This window comes from Aspergillus aculeatinus (assembly GCF_003184765.1).
Source record: "Aspergillus aculeatinus CBS 121060 unplaced genomic scaffold BO66scaffold_15, whole genome shotgun sequence".
Taxonomy (NCBI): Eukaryota; Fungi; Ascomycota; class Eurotiomycetes; order Eurotiales; family Aspergillaceae; genus Aspergillus; species Aspergillus aculeatinus.
Window position 1 is genome coordinate 136,694 of NW_020291484.1, and position 13,328 is coordinate 150,021.

The window sequence follows — 13,328 nt, forward strand, 5'->3', positions numbered from 1 at the left end:
CGTCATCCCTGAACGCGCATGGGTTGACGAACTTGACGAACTTGACGAACTTGACGAATTTGACGAACTTGACGAATTTGACGAATTTGAATGAACTGCAAGTAAGCTTACGGGGCGAAAGATATACTTCGTATTCTGGAAGCGTGGCAGCATATTCCACATGGCCAAAGTTAAGATTATGACATCTCAGCAGTGGAGGTGACGGTGGGCCAGCGAGCGATCAGATAGGGTCAGACCCGTTCAGGTAAAGCTTCACAGCCTCAGAGTACGCGAGACAGGCGAGGCGAGACAACGACGGGGGGGAGGGATTTTTAGTCCCCCCCAAAAACCGACCCTAGTCTACCAGGTAGTTATTGGCCGCTCATTTCGGACACTTGGCGCAAAGATTCACCCCAATTCCTGACTCCGTGGATTTTAAATCCAAGCGTAACCCCTCCCTCAACCGATCCAAAAAATCCTGTCTAGTCCCACTGCCTCACCATGTTACTTTCCAAACGCAAGCCACACAGAAAACGATCCTCCACCGGATGTCGCACCTGCCGGTACGTATCCATACCCGGCCTAGAGTAAAACAACCATCACCACCACCACCACCACGAAAGACAGATGCATAAAACCCAAAAATCAAAAATCATACTCACTCAACGCTTCTCGGCAGGTTGCGTCGCATCAAATGTGATGAAGCGCCCGATGCCTGCACCAACTGCGTGTCCACAGGTCGTACCTGCGATGGGTACGAAGCCCACCGGCTTCCCCGAGCGTGTGGTCCTCAATCCAAACAATTGAAACGGACGGTAGCTGTAGCACACCCTGCACTCACTCAGGTAGCATTCGGGCTGCAGTGGGCCGTGACCTCGGACGAGGGTCGATGTCTGTCTTTCTTCCAGCATCAATCCGTGCAGAACATGGTTGGGTTCTATGATTCGTCGCTCTGGCACCGTCTTATCCTCCGCTTGAGTTACACAGAACCGGCTGTATATCATGCTGCCATCGCCTTGGGGGCTATCAATAATGCTCAAGACAAGGACAAGGTTTTGCGACCAGGCCAGAAGCTGCAGAGCATCTGGTACTGGTTTGGACTGGAGCAGGCGGGACGCTCGATCTCCCTCTTGAACAAACGACACTTTTCGCAGGATCCTCAATTTCAGGAGGTGGTGTTAGTCTGCTGTTTGTTATTCATCGCCTGCGAGATGCTCTGCGGTAACTATGACAACGCATGTGCACATGTCCAGGGCGGTCTGCAGGTTTTGCAGAAGCTGAACATACGAAGAAAGATCTCGGGTGAATTTATTTCACCCGTGGATTCATGCATAGTGGAGACCTTCCTGCAGCTCCAGGCGCAATCCGTCTTCTACGGGACAGGCGTGCACTTCCATGTTGACAATGACCTGGTATCCGAACACCCGTATGAGGACTACCTGGGCACGTTTCAGCGTTTGCAGGATGCAAGACGAGTTTGCGACCCACTCTTGAACACTGGATGGCCTTTCGCGGCACGCAGCTGGAAACTGTCAGAGGCCGAGATCATGGCTGACTATGCCATGTTGCATCAAGAACAGCTCTTTCTCCTCTCTTCCATGAGCCGATTCCTGAGCCGATTAGACTGGCTGACGCGTCAGTCATATAGCCAGTTGAGTGAGAAAGAACAGCGCGAGACAGACATGACCACAGTAAACTGCTTCGCCTTGAACTTCGCACTCAAGACTTCTCTTCTGAGCAGAAACACACCATTGTCCCCTGAACTTGCCCAGGAAAGCGAGGATCTGGTTTCTCTGACCGAGTCTGCGATTCAGAAGCTTCGGGAGCATCCAATCATCACTTTGGACAGCCCCATCGTTCCAGCGTTGTACAATGCAGCAGCAAGAACCCCAAATTATTCCGTTCGGGTAAGGGCAATAGCTCTGATGAGGGTATGGCAGCATGTAGAGGGATTCGCAAACACTGCTTTAGTCGCTGATATACTCGAGGAAGGTCTCAAGATCGCCTTGAGAAAATTGAGACGAGAGATGATCGCGACGTCCCGTGCATTGCCTGCCGGTTTGATGTTCGTCCCCGCCACAGATGGGCAGACCTTTGTACGTATAGGGTACAGGATGTTTGGTGCTGAGCACGAACAGTGGCTAAGCCTCGAAAAGAGTCCCGCTCTCTTTGATGCTCTACCGTTCATACAATCTGCCAGTCAATGGTCATGTTTGCGATCACTTGGGATTGTCAAAAGTGCTGGGGCATAGAAGTGGTACCAGCAAGACGATGGTGTTAGAATATGCTTAAACAGAACAAGTCGAGTGACGCATGATGATACCACAGTTGGACACTTCACTGAGTGATAGGACGGCAAATGTCTTGTGCTAGCTAAGTAGATCCTCACAAGCATCGATACAAGTTTAGCCTTAGGTAACAGGTCTCATTCCTGACCTACTCGAATTCTGATCTCTGCTTCGATGCAGACTCATGAATCGCGAGGATGATCGAGTCCGGGGGTCATTGACGGTAGCTTGGCTGGTGTACAGGTTCGCAAAAATTGTTGACGAGTTGTCTTAGATCTTCAAATGCTATTTTCCATTATGAGCTTGGAATTTGAATCCGGATCAATGTTGTTTTTGGCACCAGCTCCCCTTCCTTACCACCCCTCCTTTGCCTAGATTTATGCACAGCGGTTCAGACAATGACAGCCACGCTACAGGCACTAATGCACTAATGTAGTGAGGTGGTGCTGGTGTGGGAGGCGCAGATTGGGCACCCGAAAGTACTGTGGCCTGAGCTTGCATTAGTTTGTGCTGCACTTTTCCAGGTCCTCACCGCTGCAAGAAATTGAGGTTGGGCGGAGCCGTCTTACAGAAACTCTTCAATACTCAAGTCAAAATTACAGCGATTCCTGGCACCATGAAACAAGATTTTGTCTGCTGAAAAATCACTTCGAAGAACCTGAGCAGATCTGTCTAGCATTGCGAGCTGTCGAGAGCCACGGCTTGGCAATTAAAGTGGCAGGCTTCCAAATCAAGGAAGTGTGTACGAGAAGGACTTTTTGAAGAACTTGTATTGACCACTGCCCAATTCCGCAAAGGGTGGCACGTTTTAGGTGCCTATAACAGGCCCTGGGACGAATGTTTCTTCATTCCCGAAGTTAACACTGGCGATTGCAGGACGTTCTCCCAGTCATGAACCAACTCCGTATTCAGGGTGCTCAGCCTGACTTCACCGCCAGCTCGAGCAATCATCTCGTCTTCGTATTCCGTGACTGCAGTAGATTGGGGCTCTACTCCTGATACAAATCGTTGAATGGCTTCAACCAGGTAGGCTGCATCTGTGATGGAGTGGTTCAAGCCTTGGCCGCGCTGATACGTCATCGCATGTGCGGCATCGCCAGCAAGTGTGACTCGTCCACCGTGATTATCCCAGCGATGGTCCTGAGCGCCCGGATCGAAATCCGTTAAGCCCATGTACCATACTTCGTGGTCATCATCCAACCATTGGAAAGCGCTCTTCCAAGGGTCCGCAAATTGCCTGGCGAACTCCTTAACTTGCGTCAATCTTTGAGCGTTAGACCAGTCAGCTGTCCTCTCCTGCTCCTGATAGGTTGACTGCCACGATATGTAGAAGAAGAATGTCCATGATTCAGGTCGATCGGGATCTTCCACCTCATGCATTCCGAAGAAGGCAAACTGTCCGGCTGGATTGATTCCTGCTAGGTACAGAGGATGGAATTGCCGCAAGAAGCGAGCCCGCTCCGCGCTAAAGCGTGCTTGTACGAAGGTCGCACAGTAGGGAAGCGGACGAATTTGCCCTGTCTGTGGGAGCATTAATTGACGGATAGTCGACCGAGCTCCATCGGCTCCTATAACAATCTTCGCTGTGAGGGATGTTTCATCGGTTAGTCGCACGGTGGCATATTGACCATCCTTGGAGAAGTTGATTCCCTGGACCCGCTTATCGTATCGAACGTCCAGGCCGGTTGCCAACAATTCCCGTAGTTTACGGCGACGCAGTCGGTTGAAGAATGGAGCGGGAATAGAGGCCATGTTCTCCCCTGTCGATCCATTGATAAAATTGAGCGCATCACTCTTGCTTGGAGAGATGCTTGGGTCTACCTGCACGGACTGTATCTGCTTCCACAGCTCGTCCGGGATGAGACTTTTCAAGGACTCAGCGCCCCAATGCAAACCCATATTCCAATCTCTAGGGTGAGAGCCGATGCTAGACTGTCTCTCCAACAAGACGCAAGGTATATGAGCCTGAAGACATGTTTAGCTTCAGCCCGGCTTGGTGGGTTTGCAGGTATGTTGTAAAGCAGGGTTGGTACCTTTTTCAAACCTTGTGCCAGGGCAAGTCCAGTCGACCCTGAGAGTGAGAGGATTAGCTCCCATTGCTAGATTGGCCGATTCAATTGCGGTATGTTGGCCTGAGGTCAAGCTGTTGAGGTAGCCTTACCTGCACCGACGATCAAGACCGTAGTAGTGAGCTTTGGCTCGGACGTGGTCGCCTCCCCGGGCTTAGCCCCTAAGAGCGTCCGGAGCCATTGCACTATACCCATGCTCAAAGGGAAGTAGTCTGAGACAATGTGCACACGTAGGCTAGCGGAAATAAGAAGGGCAGCGAGAGGCGCCAACTTTTAATTCTCGATAGGCAGATGCAAAGTTTGAGAAGCGACCCAAGGAGAAGGGCATTGTCCAGCTGTTATTGCAGCAATCGATCTCCCGGTGCAGCAGCCATTCGTCAGCCATGGGCCCGGGTTCCCGTCTCTGGTGGAGAACAGGAAAGGACTCCTGCCTGATACAAGGGAAGACATATTATCCAGTGAAGGAGTACCTTCAATCAGATTACTGAATGCAGCTAGGAGCGCCATGGGCGCGGAGCGGCTCTGATGGACTCTCCGCCATGAAGGAGGGAAGGCCTTCCCTAATACGAGCGTCCGAGCGTCCAGCTGATTCATGGTTCAGGAAATTTTGGCATCGATTCTCTCGTTCTCCGTCTGGACCACTGATAAGCGGGAACGTCATCGCGGTGGGCTGCCATGCTTTTTGGCGATGCTCGAGTGTCTGACCCTCGGACTCACCCCCGCATCTCTCATTGCACCATCGGACGATGCACAAGGAATCGGGATGACACGGGATGGCTGCAGATGCAGGCCATAAATTGGGAGCGAGATGGATTGAGGGGGGAAACACTTGTGTCGAAATGGTTTAAAGCTTGCAGTGAAACGTGGGAACCGGGTGAAATTGTACCAGAACTTCTTCAGAACTTCAAAAGAAGGCCGTTGACCAACCGGTTGGAACGAAAAGTGGGTTCAGAATGGAGCCATTTTAGGTTCCACGGCAAATCCAAGACATGTGCCGGGTCAGAAGTGCGGGACAGACTACTAGGGGACTAAGATAGGGGGGGGGGATGTGGAAATATGCACATCACCACTATCATTAATCATTTATCATCATTGATGATGGTTCGTTCATCCATCACCCTGACCCGAGTCGATGGCGCGGTGCGAGAAAATCAGGAATCCCGGTCGGAGAAGGTCAAATTTGGGCAAGTTGGGAATTCAATTCTTCAGGCTAGTCAGCACTAACTTCCACTAACTAATGGGGGGGACGTTGGGGGGGGGGGGGGGGACCACTAACCTGGTTTGGGGGTAGCTGATTACTTTAGTGGGATATAAAGTTAGGTTGAATATTGATAAATGGGGTCATCCTTGTCAGGGAGTGGTTGAAGGAGCATAAAGGGGAATGAGTTGTCTTTTCTTGGGAGGGAGGAGAAGGCGGGTGTAGGTACGGAGTAGGAGTAGAACAGATGGGGAGGGAGGTTAGCCTGCAAGTTCAGGCTACTACGGAGTACCCTCTCAATTCTCATCCAACTCCTTTTCAGTGAGCTGGCGCTGTACTCAACGCTGTATGTACTCCGTACTGTCTCCGTACATCTACATCCACCACAGTGAATAGCACCTTCCCAATTGACCTAGACTCTCTCATCCCTGGAAACCGTCCAGGAAACTCAATCATGCACCCACCACCCAATCACACACTCGAAAGTGGACTCACCGCCCCTCCTTTGCATCATGTGATTTTCAGCAAAAGCCTGAAGCATCTGGCCTTCAGCCTTCATGGGCACTCAAGCACTGCAAGCACTGCAATCACTGCAAATCATCCATCCTATCCTTACTAAGTCCGGATAGCAACTAACTAACTAACTAGTCATGCACCAACTGCGGCTTCTCTCTTCCTTCCGATCTTCTTCTTCTTCCACCAACTCCAATTCCCTCCTCCAAATCTAATTTAATTCTTACCTTTACACATTGTTCTCCTAGTGTGGGGAAGCAATGGTGGCAGCACCAGATGATCCGTTTCTAATCTCATGCCTCTTTCTTCTCTTTCCTTTCCTTGATCCCTTCTAACCCAGAATCCACCCCCCCCCCCCAAGCCTCAACTTGCTTGTCACCTCCTCCCTCCCCTTGTCATTTGCGCAAGGTATCCCCTCCCTCGTGGACTCGAACTATCCCTCTGCGTTGTCAAAGTAGTCATTCCTTTCTTGCCGATTGGAATACTCTTCGTATGATTACCGGTTTCAAATATCTATAAATTCAACTATCCGTGGACCGCCTCCTTCCCCCGGACGGAGTCGATCTCCGCAATCCGATCTGCTAGACTCCTTCCCGATCGCCGCCATGACCCCCCCATGTGAGGAAGAGGATGGACGTGCATCAACACACCCTTTTCTGCCCGATGATACTCAACGCCATAACCCTTCCTCCGACCTGTCGGGCCATGCGACTGACGAAGAAATGGAGGACGATGATTCGGCTTATGGCGAGGATTCCCTGATCGGAGACGACACCGTCACCCTGTCCACCTATATCACCGACTACCGATTCGAGTACGGGCGTCGGTACCACTCCTTTCGCGATGGCGCATACTGGGTAGGCTGGTCCGACTTCAGAGTGATCCGATTGCGCCCCGTTGCGGACTGACTGACCGATTGCGGGTGCGAGTGACAGGGCCCGAACGATGACATTGCGAACGAACAACAAGACTTGGCCCATCATATGTACTTTCTGACCCTCGATGGGAAGCTCCACATGGCTCCCATATGCAATCCGCAGGTACTGTCTGTCGTTACCTGAGTCACTTTTTTTCTTGTGTATAACAACAGAACATTGTCTGACCGATTACCTGCACAGGAAATCCTCGACGTGGGAACGGGAACCGGCATTTGGGCAATGTGTGTTATGCGACCCAAAAGCTCTGTAGGAGGCAGTGACTGACGACGAGCTCATCCTAAACAGAGATATGGCGGATGAATACCCCAGCGCCAAAGTGACGGGCGTGGACCTTTCTCCGATCCAGCCGCTGTTCGTCCCACCGAATTGTGTCTTCGAGATTGACGACGTGACCCTTCCGTGGACCTACGACCCTAATCATTTCGATTTCATTCACGTGCGCGAGCTGTTCGGATGCATTCCTGACTGGGACGAATTCTTCCAGCAATGCTGGCGTTGCCTCAAACCCGGCGGGTATATAGAAGTCGTCGAGCACTCGGTCGAGCCGATCGCGGACGACGATACCGTACCGGAGGACCATTTCTACCGCGTGTGGGGACAGACCGTACTCAACTCGGGGAACATGTCAGGCAAGACGTTCAACATCTGGGCCGAAAGCGCGACGCGACTGCGGCAGGCTGGATTTGTCGATGTGGTGGAGAGACGCTTCCAATGGCCCATGAATGCGTATGTTTGACATCCCTTCACAAAAGTAAAACCCTATGCTGATAATTATCCCAGGTGGAGTTCCGATACCAAGTTACACGAATTAGTGAGTAATACAAGCCTTACATCCTCGGAAATTTGCTCACCTCTTGTCAGGGCCGCTGGAACCAACTGCGCCTCCACGCTGGGGTTGAAGGTTTCATGCTCCGTCTCCTCACAACGACCCTGGAATGGTCTTACGAGCGCGCGCAAGTCTTCCTCGCGCAAATGCGCCAGTCCCTCCGCGACTTCGAAACACATGCCTACCTCCCGGTGTCAGTCGTGTACGCTCGTAAACCCGCTTCAACAACCAATCCCTCTTTCTAGGAATCTTTCTTTTTGCTTCTCTATCTCCTGCATTGCATCGTCCCAGACCCTTCGGTCAACTTATATCCCTTTCAGTGCAAGCGTTATACCCAAGTTTTATTCCTTCGAGCGATTTTCTTCTGTTATGACAGACATGTGGATGTGTATGTACGGATCGGCTTTGCAGGGTTGTACCTTATCGATGTCGTGGATTGAACTGGCCTGTTTGCAACGGTGTCGGAACCCTTGGATACATTGGTATCAGCACTAACGTAGGCTCTTATCGAGTGTAGAAAGTAATCTATCAGTCCCGTTGCTGGTGGTCGGTAGCTGTGGCCCTAATGTCCCCGAAGCGTCCGTCACCTTTCATTCGAATGCTCGATTTGACCAAAGCGATACATAAGGTACTAGTCATGTACCACCTTAGGAAGAAGAACCGAGGCGGCCTTGTCTTCCTCGATGCCTCGCAAAACTGCCAAATACAAAACCCGCGGCCGGGAAACTCCTAGTCCCAGCTGTCCATCCTCCCGCCGTCAACAGCCATCGCGGCATATATCGTATGTAGTGTACGGACTCTCCTGTAGCTCTATACCCCCAGTCCATAGTGGAGAAAAGGGCCTCCCTCGGAGGTGAAGGTTGCAAATAGTTTATAACATTTTTTCCGGAGGATTAACTTAGATTTTCATAAAGAAAATGAGGTTAAAATGTCTCGAAAACTATGAATGCCTGTTTTGAAATGTGTAAACGATAAGTCATGATATGATGTAAGTAAAGATGAGATAGGGGTTATCTGTAACCTTGCCAGAGAGATTTCAATATTGATCTGCAACTCATTGAATCTCTCAAGGATCTCAGCGCTAACTGGCTGCCAAAACTAGTGTTATATCTTATTACAACTCTGACCCTCTCTCTACTCTCCTATGTTTGATGAGTCCCAGTCTCGCCGGGTATTATCCAATCGAGGGTTCAAGCCTAACTGTCTACATTGCTACTTCATTCTCTAGTAGACTCTTCGCGTGAAGCTTTCGGGTTTGCAAGCTCATCACGTATTCGGAACCATGAACCCTGATCCATGATGTGTGTGATGTTACAACAGGCGGGAAATGTGCCGTACAGGGTCCTCATTGAGGCTCGTTGCAATTAACTTAGTTATGTCCTGGTATTATACTCCAAATCTTACAGTGATCCACACACAGGGGACATGATACAATTCTCACTTATTGCGTAGACTTGGCCGCTTTACCCAAATCACCCATCAACTGACAGAGCCCCTGGACCAGTGGAGGAAGTGCTTCGTTTGAGGCATCCGCCCGCAGAAGCCCCTGCGCCACATCCATTGTCTGTCTCGGATCGGATACAAATGCAGGTCCCTGTGGCCCCTGTAAAGCCGGCGATCCACATCCCAGCGAAATGAATTTCTGCACCTCCGTCGTCTCTTCCCCGTCGAGATACGTGGTGGGAAATTGGTTGTTCCGGGGATTCAGGCCCAGCGATCGGCTGCCACCGGCCTGCCCGGTCGACTTCACGCTCTTGGCTTTGGAGACTACACTGTAGGACCAGAAGGCCAGACTCGCGTAGTACACCCCAACGGCCAGAAACCCAGTGAGTGATCCGGGTGCCATGGCTTTAGCAGCGCGAATAACTTGACCCGCGTGCCACACGGCGCGCCGCGAGTCGCTGCTCTCGATCCATTCGAGGGCACTGTGGTACACCCGACGAGCCTCTCTTTTGTCTTCCTTGCCAGCAAAGAGCTGAAGTTCTTCGAGAGACATATACAAGAACATGGAGATCACTTCGTGGACTAGGAACACCTCAGGTCCAGGAAACTCAGACCATTCGTAACAGACCATACGGAAGTGCTGCAGGGCCTGTGATAGCTCCTGGTGCCGAGAGCTGATTACTAGCCCATTCCAGTGCTTGGAGCTTCCCTTGGAGATGAAACTGAAGCGGTGATACTCAGTGACCATCGCTGCTAAGCCGTGCAAAACGACGAACCCAGCCAATTGTGAATCAACACGTGTCTGCAAGCGGGACATGTCTCTCATAGCATCGACCAGTGATGGCAGTCGCTCCCGGCCAGTCAAACCGGAGGCCAGGTAAGCATCCCTCCACTCCGTTGACGACTTCGCTTCCCACAAGGACCGGATAGAAGGAAGGGGAAGTTCCAGCTCCGCATACGAGACGAGAGGGTTGACATTCAGCATCAGCGCGGCTTGAGCGTCATGTAGAAAGAGATGGTGTACCAGTCTAAGCTGTCAGCAGAGTCTTTGAAAAGCGATTCACAAGACCTACCGCTTGAATGACTCCAGCTCCGCCCAATCCCGCCACTTTTGTTCAAGTTCCTCTGGAGTATCTGCGAGACTAGGGACGATTACTGTATACACAGATCGTCGAAGTCTTAGGGCTCTTCTGAGCATCTGGGAAGTGTTAGCTTCGAACAGCGCCTCAGCATATTGCGAACGAACCGTAAGTAGAGGCTGTTGGAAACTTTCCGCAATCTCTGTCCTTCGACCGTTTCCGCTCCAGAGTCCAATATCTAGGACCAAGGCGAATGTTTGAGAAGCTCGCAGATCACGAGTCGTCCGGTTATCAGTTTCGTACTACCTAGGTCAACGTCTACCTCCGGGGACATTTTCGTTACCTCAAGCATACCTTATCTGAAATCTGCAGTCGCACGATCTCCAGTAGTGCGTAGCCCAATTTGCGGATAGTTGGAATAGTGGACCTTGTTGCTTCCGCGGCGGCGATGGCGGTAAGGGTGTCGGAGCTTTGTTCATTGATCCGGAATGTTGGGCCGTGTATGTAGGAATCGACCTGCCGGCTCTGATATGCAAAGTAATCCTGTATCAGTCCGTCCAAAAGCTCTGTGCTCGGAAACGACTTCATGATTCGAAGCGGATTGGCTTTCTGGCTGGCCTGCAGCACCATTCCGAAAATCAGATCGCGGCTCCCTGCCGACAGTCGTTCGGAAAGAACTCTCCGTTCGGATCGAAGACTTGTATCGGGGCTGTCGATAGTCCCGGGGATAGCAAGATCGCCTTGGTGTGCGAATGCATTGTCGCTCTGCGCAGGCTTCCACGCGGACAGTGAGGAACGCTTATAAGCTTCAGCGCCCAGCGCAATCCCACTCTCCACATCCACCCGGTCATTGGGTGCCTCAGGAGCGGGGGGTGCATGATGTGTGATCCCTTGGGAGTTGAAGTATTCGAGAAGTCCAAAGTCTATTTCGGTGAGATCGAAGTTGAATGGTATGTTTTGGTCGAAGACCCCATAAGCATACTCTTGGGTGTGGTTCAACAATGGATCCAGATCCGGACGTGAGAGAGAGGTGATCAGAGAATCGGGGATGAATTCCGGGAAAAAGGTTCCATCGATGCTAAAGATACCACTTTCGTGGTCCAGGCTGGGAGAAATTGCTAGCAGGCAGTCCGTCAGCTGACACCCAGTTAAGCGAGATGGGTCACGGTACCATCGTAGCTGGTGGTCAGTGGATCCTCCAGCGGAGCCGAATCGGGTGCCTGAGGCAGGAAATTACTGACTGGGAAATCCGGCGTGGCGAACGTAGGGTCGATGGGTGGCGGCAACTCATTCATGATGGGTGCTGGCGAGGGAAAGATGCCTTGTGTCTGAGGGGTTTCGAGGCACATTTCCGTCTCGTCAGGCTCATCGTATGCTGGTGGGAGTTCAGCCGGGGTGCCTGGCTGCTGCAGATCCAGTGCATAGCAGAGCAACGACAGACCTTGCGATGATGAACCGGGAGACATCTCGCCGGGATTTGCCTCCTGCCAGTCACACTCCAGCTTCTTGTCTCGGCACCGTCGGCAAGGCTTCTCCTCGTCACACTTGAGCTTTGACGTTGCGCATGCTCGACAAGCTTGGGAGACACGGCCACTCTTGGCGAAGACTGGCGGCCGTTTTCTCTTGCCGTCGCGGGGTTGATCATGACCTGCGGCGTGACGTTTCATGAGATCCCTAGATGAGGTCAGTAATGTAGCGACCCATTAAGAAAAATTGAGTCCGCTTTGGGCCGGCGAGCTTCTCGATCACTGGAAGCTCACGGAGTTCATGAGTTTGCGACAAAAGGAAAGAGGGCGACGTACGGTCTAGCGAAGCCTTTGTTGCAAATGTGACACACATAGGGCTTCTCTCGGGTATCTACAGAGCAGTTAGTCTTCTTCGTGCGAGCTCGAATAACAAGGACTTACGCGACCGAACATGGCGGATTAAATGGTCGGCACGGTTATAGTGTTTCTTGCAGAAACCACATTGAAAATAGCCGTCGCGGGCTTTTTGGGCTGACCTTGAGGGAGATTGCACGGAGGTAGATGGGGCAATTTCAGTAGGTGGTTCCTCTAACATTGTTGAGAATTTGACATGATGGTGTGTGTGGTGGAGGGGAGAGTGAAGGGGATGATGAGCGTACAGTGGGAGGGGGAAGGGAAAATGTTTCAAGGTTGGGTGGTTCAGGATCCGGGGAAGGAACAGGCCGGGTCAAGTGCATTGCGGGGAAAAGGACCCACTCGACTCCGTAGAACTCGGCTGCCTTACTAATTCGTGCTCGTACACTTCCTCGAACTACTTGCTATGGTTTCTAGCCTGTTTAGAACTTGTTGACCACAGGTGGTCGATTGCACGGTCGATTGGCCCATTGACCCATCTTCGACACATGACTCAGCGAGAATTAATCTCTCATTCTGCCTGTCTGTATTGCACAGTAGATCTGAACCAACCCAGTCGAACCGAAACCAGCCGATACAATCGACCTGAAAAGTTCCGAATGCACGAGAAACAGACCAAGAGGTAAGCGACGACGATCTCAGCTCTTAAACCCAAAGCATTGACCGGTGCTGGCTGATTAGTGCTCTCGGGGAGAAAAATGCTGACGCTGAACACCTCGCTTCGGGATGTGGAGGCACATCCCGGCCACAGCCTGCCCTGGCGGCGGCGGCGACATACGCTATCCACCAGACCATCTCCACTCAGCCTCTTGGACTGCGCTTTGATCGCGCGATACAATCATCCAAGAACGGGCAAAAGACACTCCACAGACCAGCTCCGTCTGGTACCGAAGCGTAGTTGCTATTCTGCTTTTTGATGGTTCATCACAGCAACAAACACGAAGCCAGGCCCGGTACACTTCTTCTTACATGGGTCGCCAATGATGCTCAACTAGACCGCCAAGCCATTGGACTACTGGCGACGCTGTGGCGACGAAGAACTAAGGAAATGGCAGGAAGGCGATTTTCATCCTGGCATTGTAAGCAGGACTCACTACTATACGGCACGGCACCTT

General features: G+C 51.7%; 4 protein-coding genes across 4 annotated transcripts; 2 read left to right on the forward strand and 2 right to left on the reverse strand.

Moving 5' to 3' along the window:
• The first annotated feature begins 430 nt into the window (after nucleotides 1–430).
• On the forward strand, nucleotides 431–2,530 carry BO66DRAFT_470135 (Zn(II)2Cys6 transcription factor). The gene is made up of 2 exons (XM_025652774.1): nucleotides 431–542; nucleotides 659–2,530. The coding sequence occupies exons 1-2, from the start codon at nucleotides 481–483 to the stop codon at nucleotides 2,229–2,231; spliced, it is 1,635 nt and encodes a 544-aa protein (XP_025505512.1). The 5' UTR covers nucleotides 431–480; the 3' UTR covers nucleotides 2,232–2,530.
• Nucleotides 2,531–2,996: 466 nt separating this feature from the next.
• Nucleotides 2,997–4,930, reverse strand: BO66DRAFT_427630 (FAD-dependent oxidoreductase; the record flags this gene model as incomplete). Its single annotated transcript, XM_025650361.1, has 4 exons — nucleotides 2,997–4,232; nucleotides 4,301–4,338; nucleotides 4,429–4,548; nucleotides 4,807–4,930. The coding sequence occupies 4 exons, from the start codon at nucleotides 4,928–4,930 to the stop codon at nucleotides 3,084–3,086; spliced, it is 1,431 nt and encodes a 476-aa protein (XP_025505513.1). The 3' UTR covers nucleotides 2,997–3,083.
• A 1,839-nt stretch (nucleotides 4,931–6,769) lies between these two features.
• Nucleotides 6,770–8,056, forward strand: BO66DRAFT_410148 (class I SAM-dependent methyltransferase; the record flags this gene model as incomplete). Its single annotated transcript, XM_025649221.1, has 6 exons — nucleotides 6,770–6,904; nucleotides 6,983–7,087; nucleotides 7,166–7,206; nucleotides 7,271–7,711; nucleotides 7,766–7,796; nucleotides 7,847–8,056. 6 exons carry the CDS (start codon nucleotides 6,770–6,772, stop codon nucleotides 8,054–8,056), a joined length of 963 nt encoding a protein of 320 aa, XP_025505514.1.
• A 1,140-nt stretch (nucleotides 8,057–9,196) lies between these two features.
• BO66DRAFT_370838 (putative C6 and C2H2 transcription factor RegA-like) lies at nucleotides 9,197–12,394 on the reverse strand (the record flags this gene model as incomplete). Its single annotated transcript, XM_025645431.1, has 7 exons — nucleotides 9,197–10,282; nucleotides 10,328–10,635; nucleotides 10,688–11,470; nucleotides 11,500–11,636; nucleotides 11,775–12,007; nucleotides 12,136–12,190; nucleotides 12,241–12,394. The coding sequence occupies 7 exons, from the start codon at nucleotides 12,392–12,394 to the stop codon at nucleotides 9,253–9,255; spliced, it is 2,700 nt and encodes an 899-aa protein (XP_025505515.1). The 3' UTR covers nucleotides 9,197–9,252.
• Nucleotides 12,395–13,328: the final 934 nt, after the last annotated feature.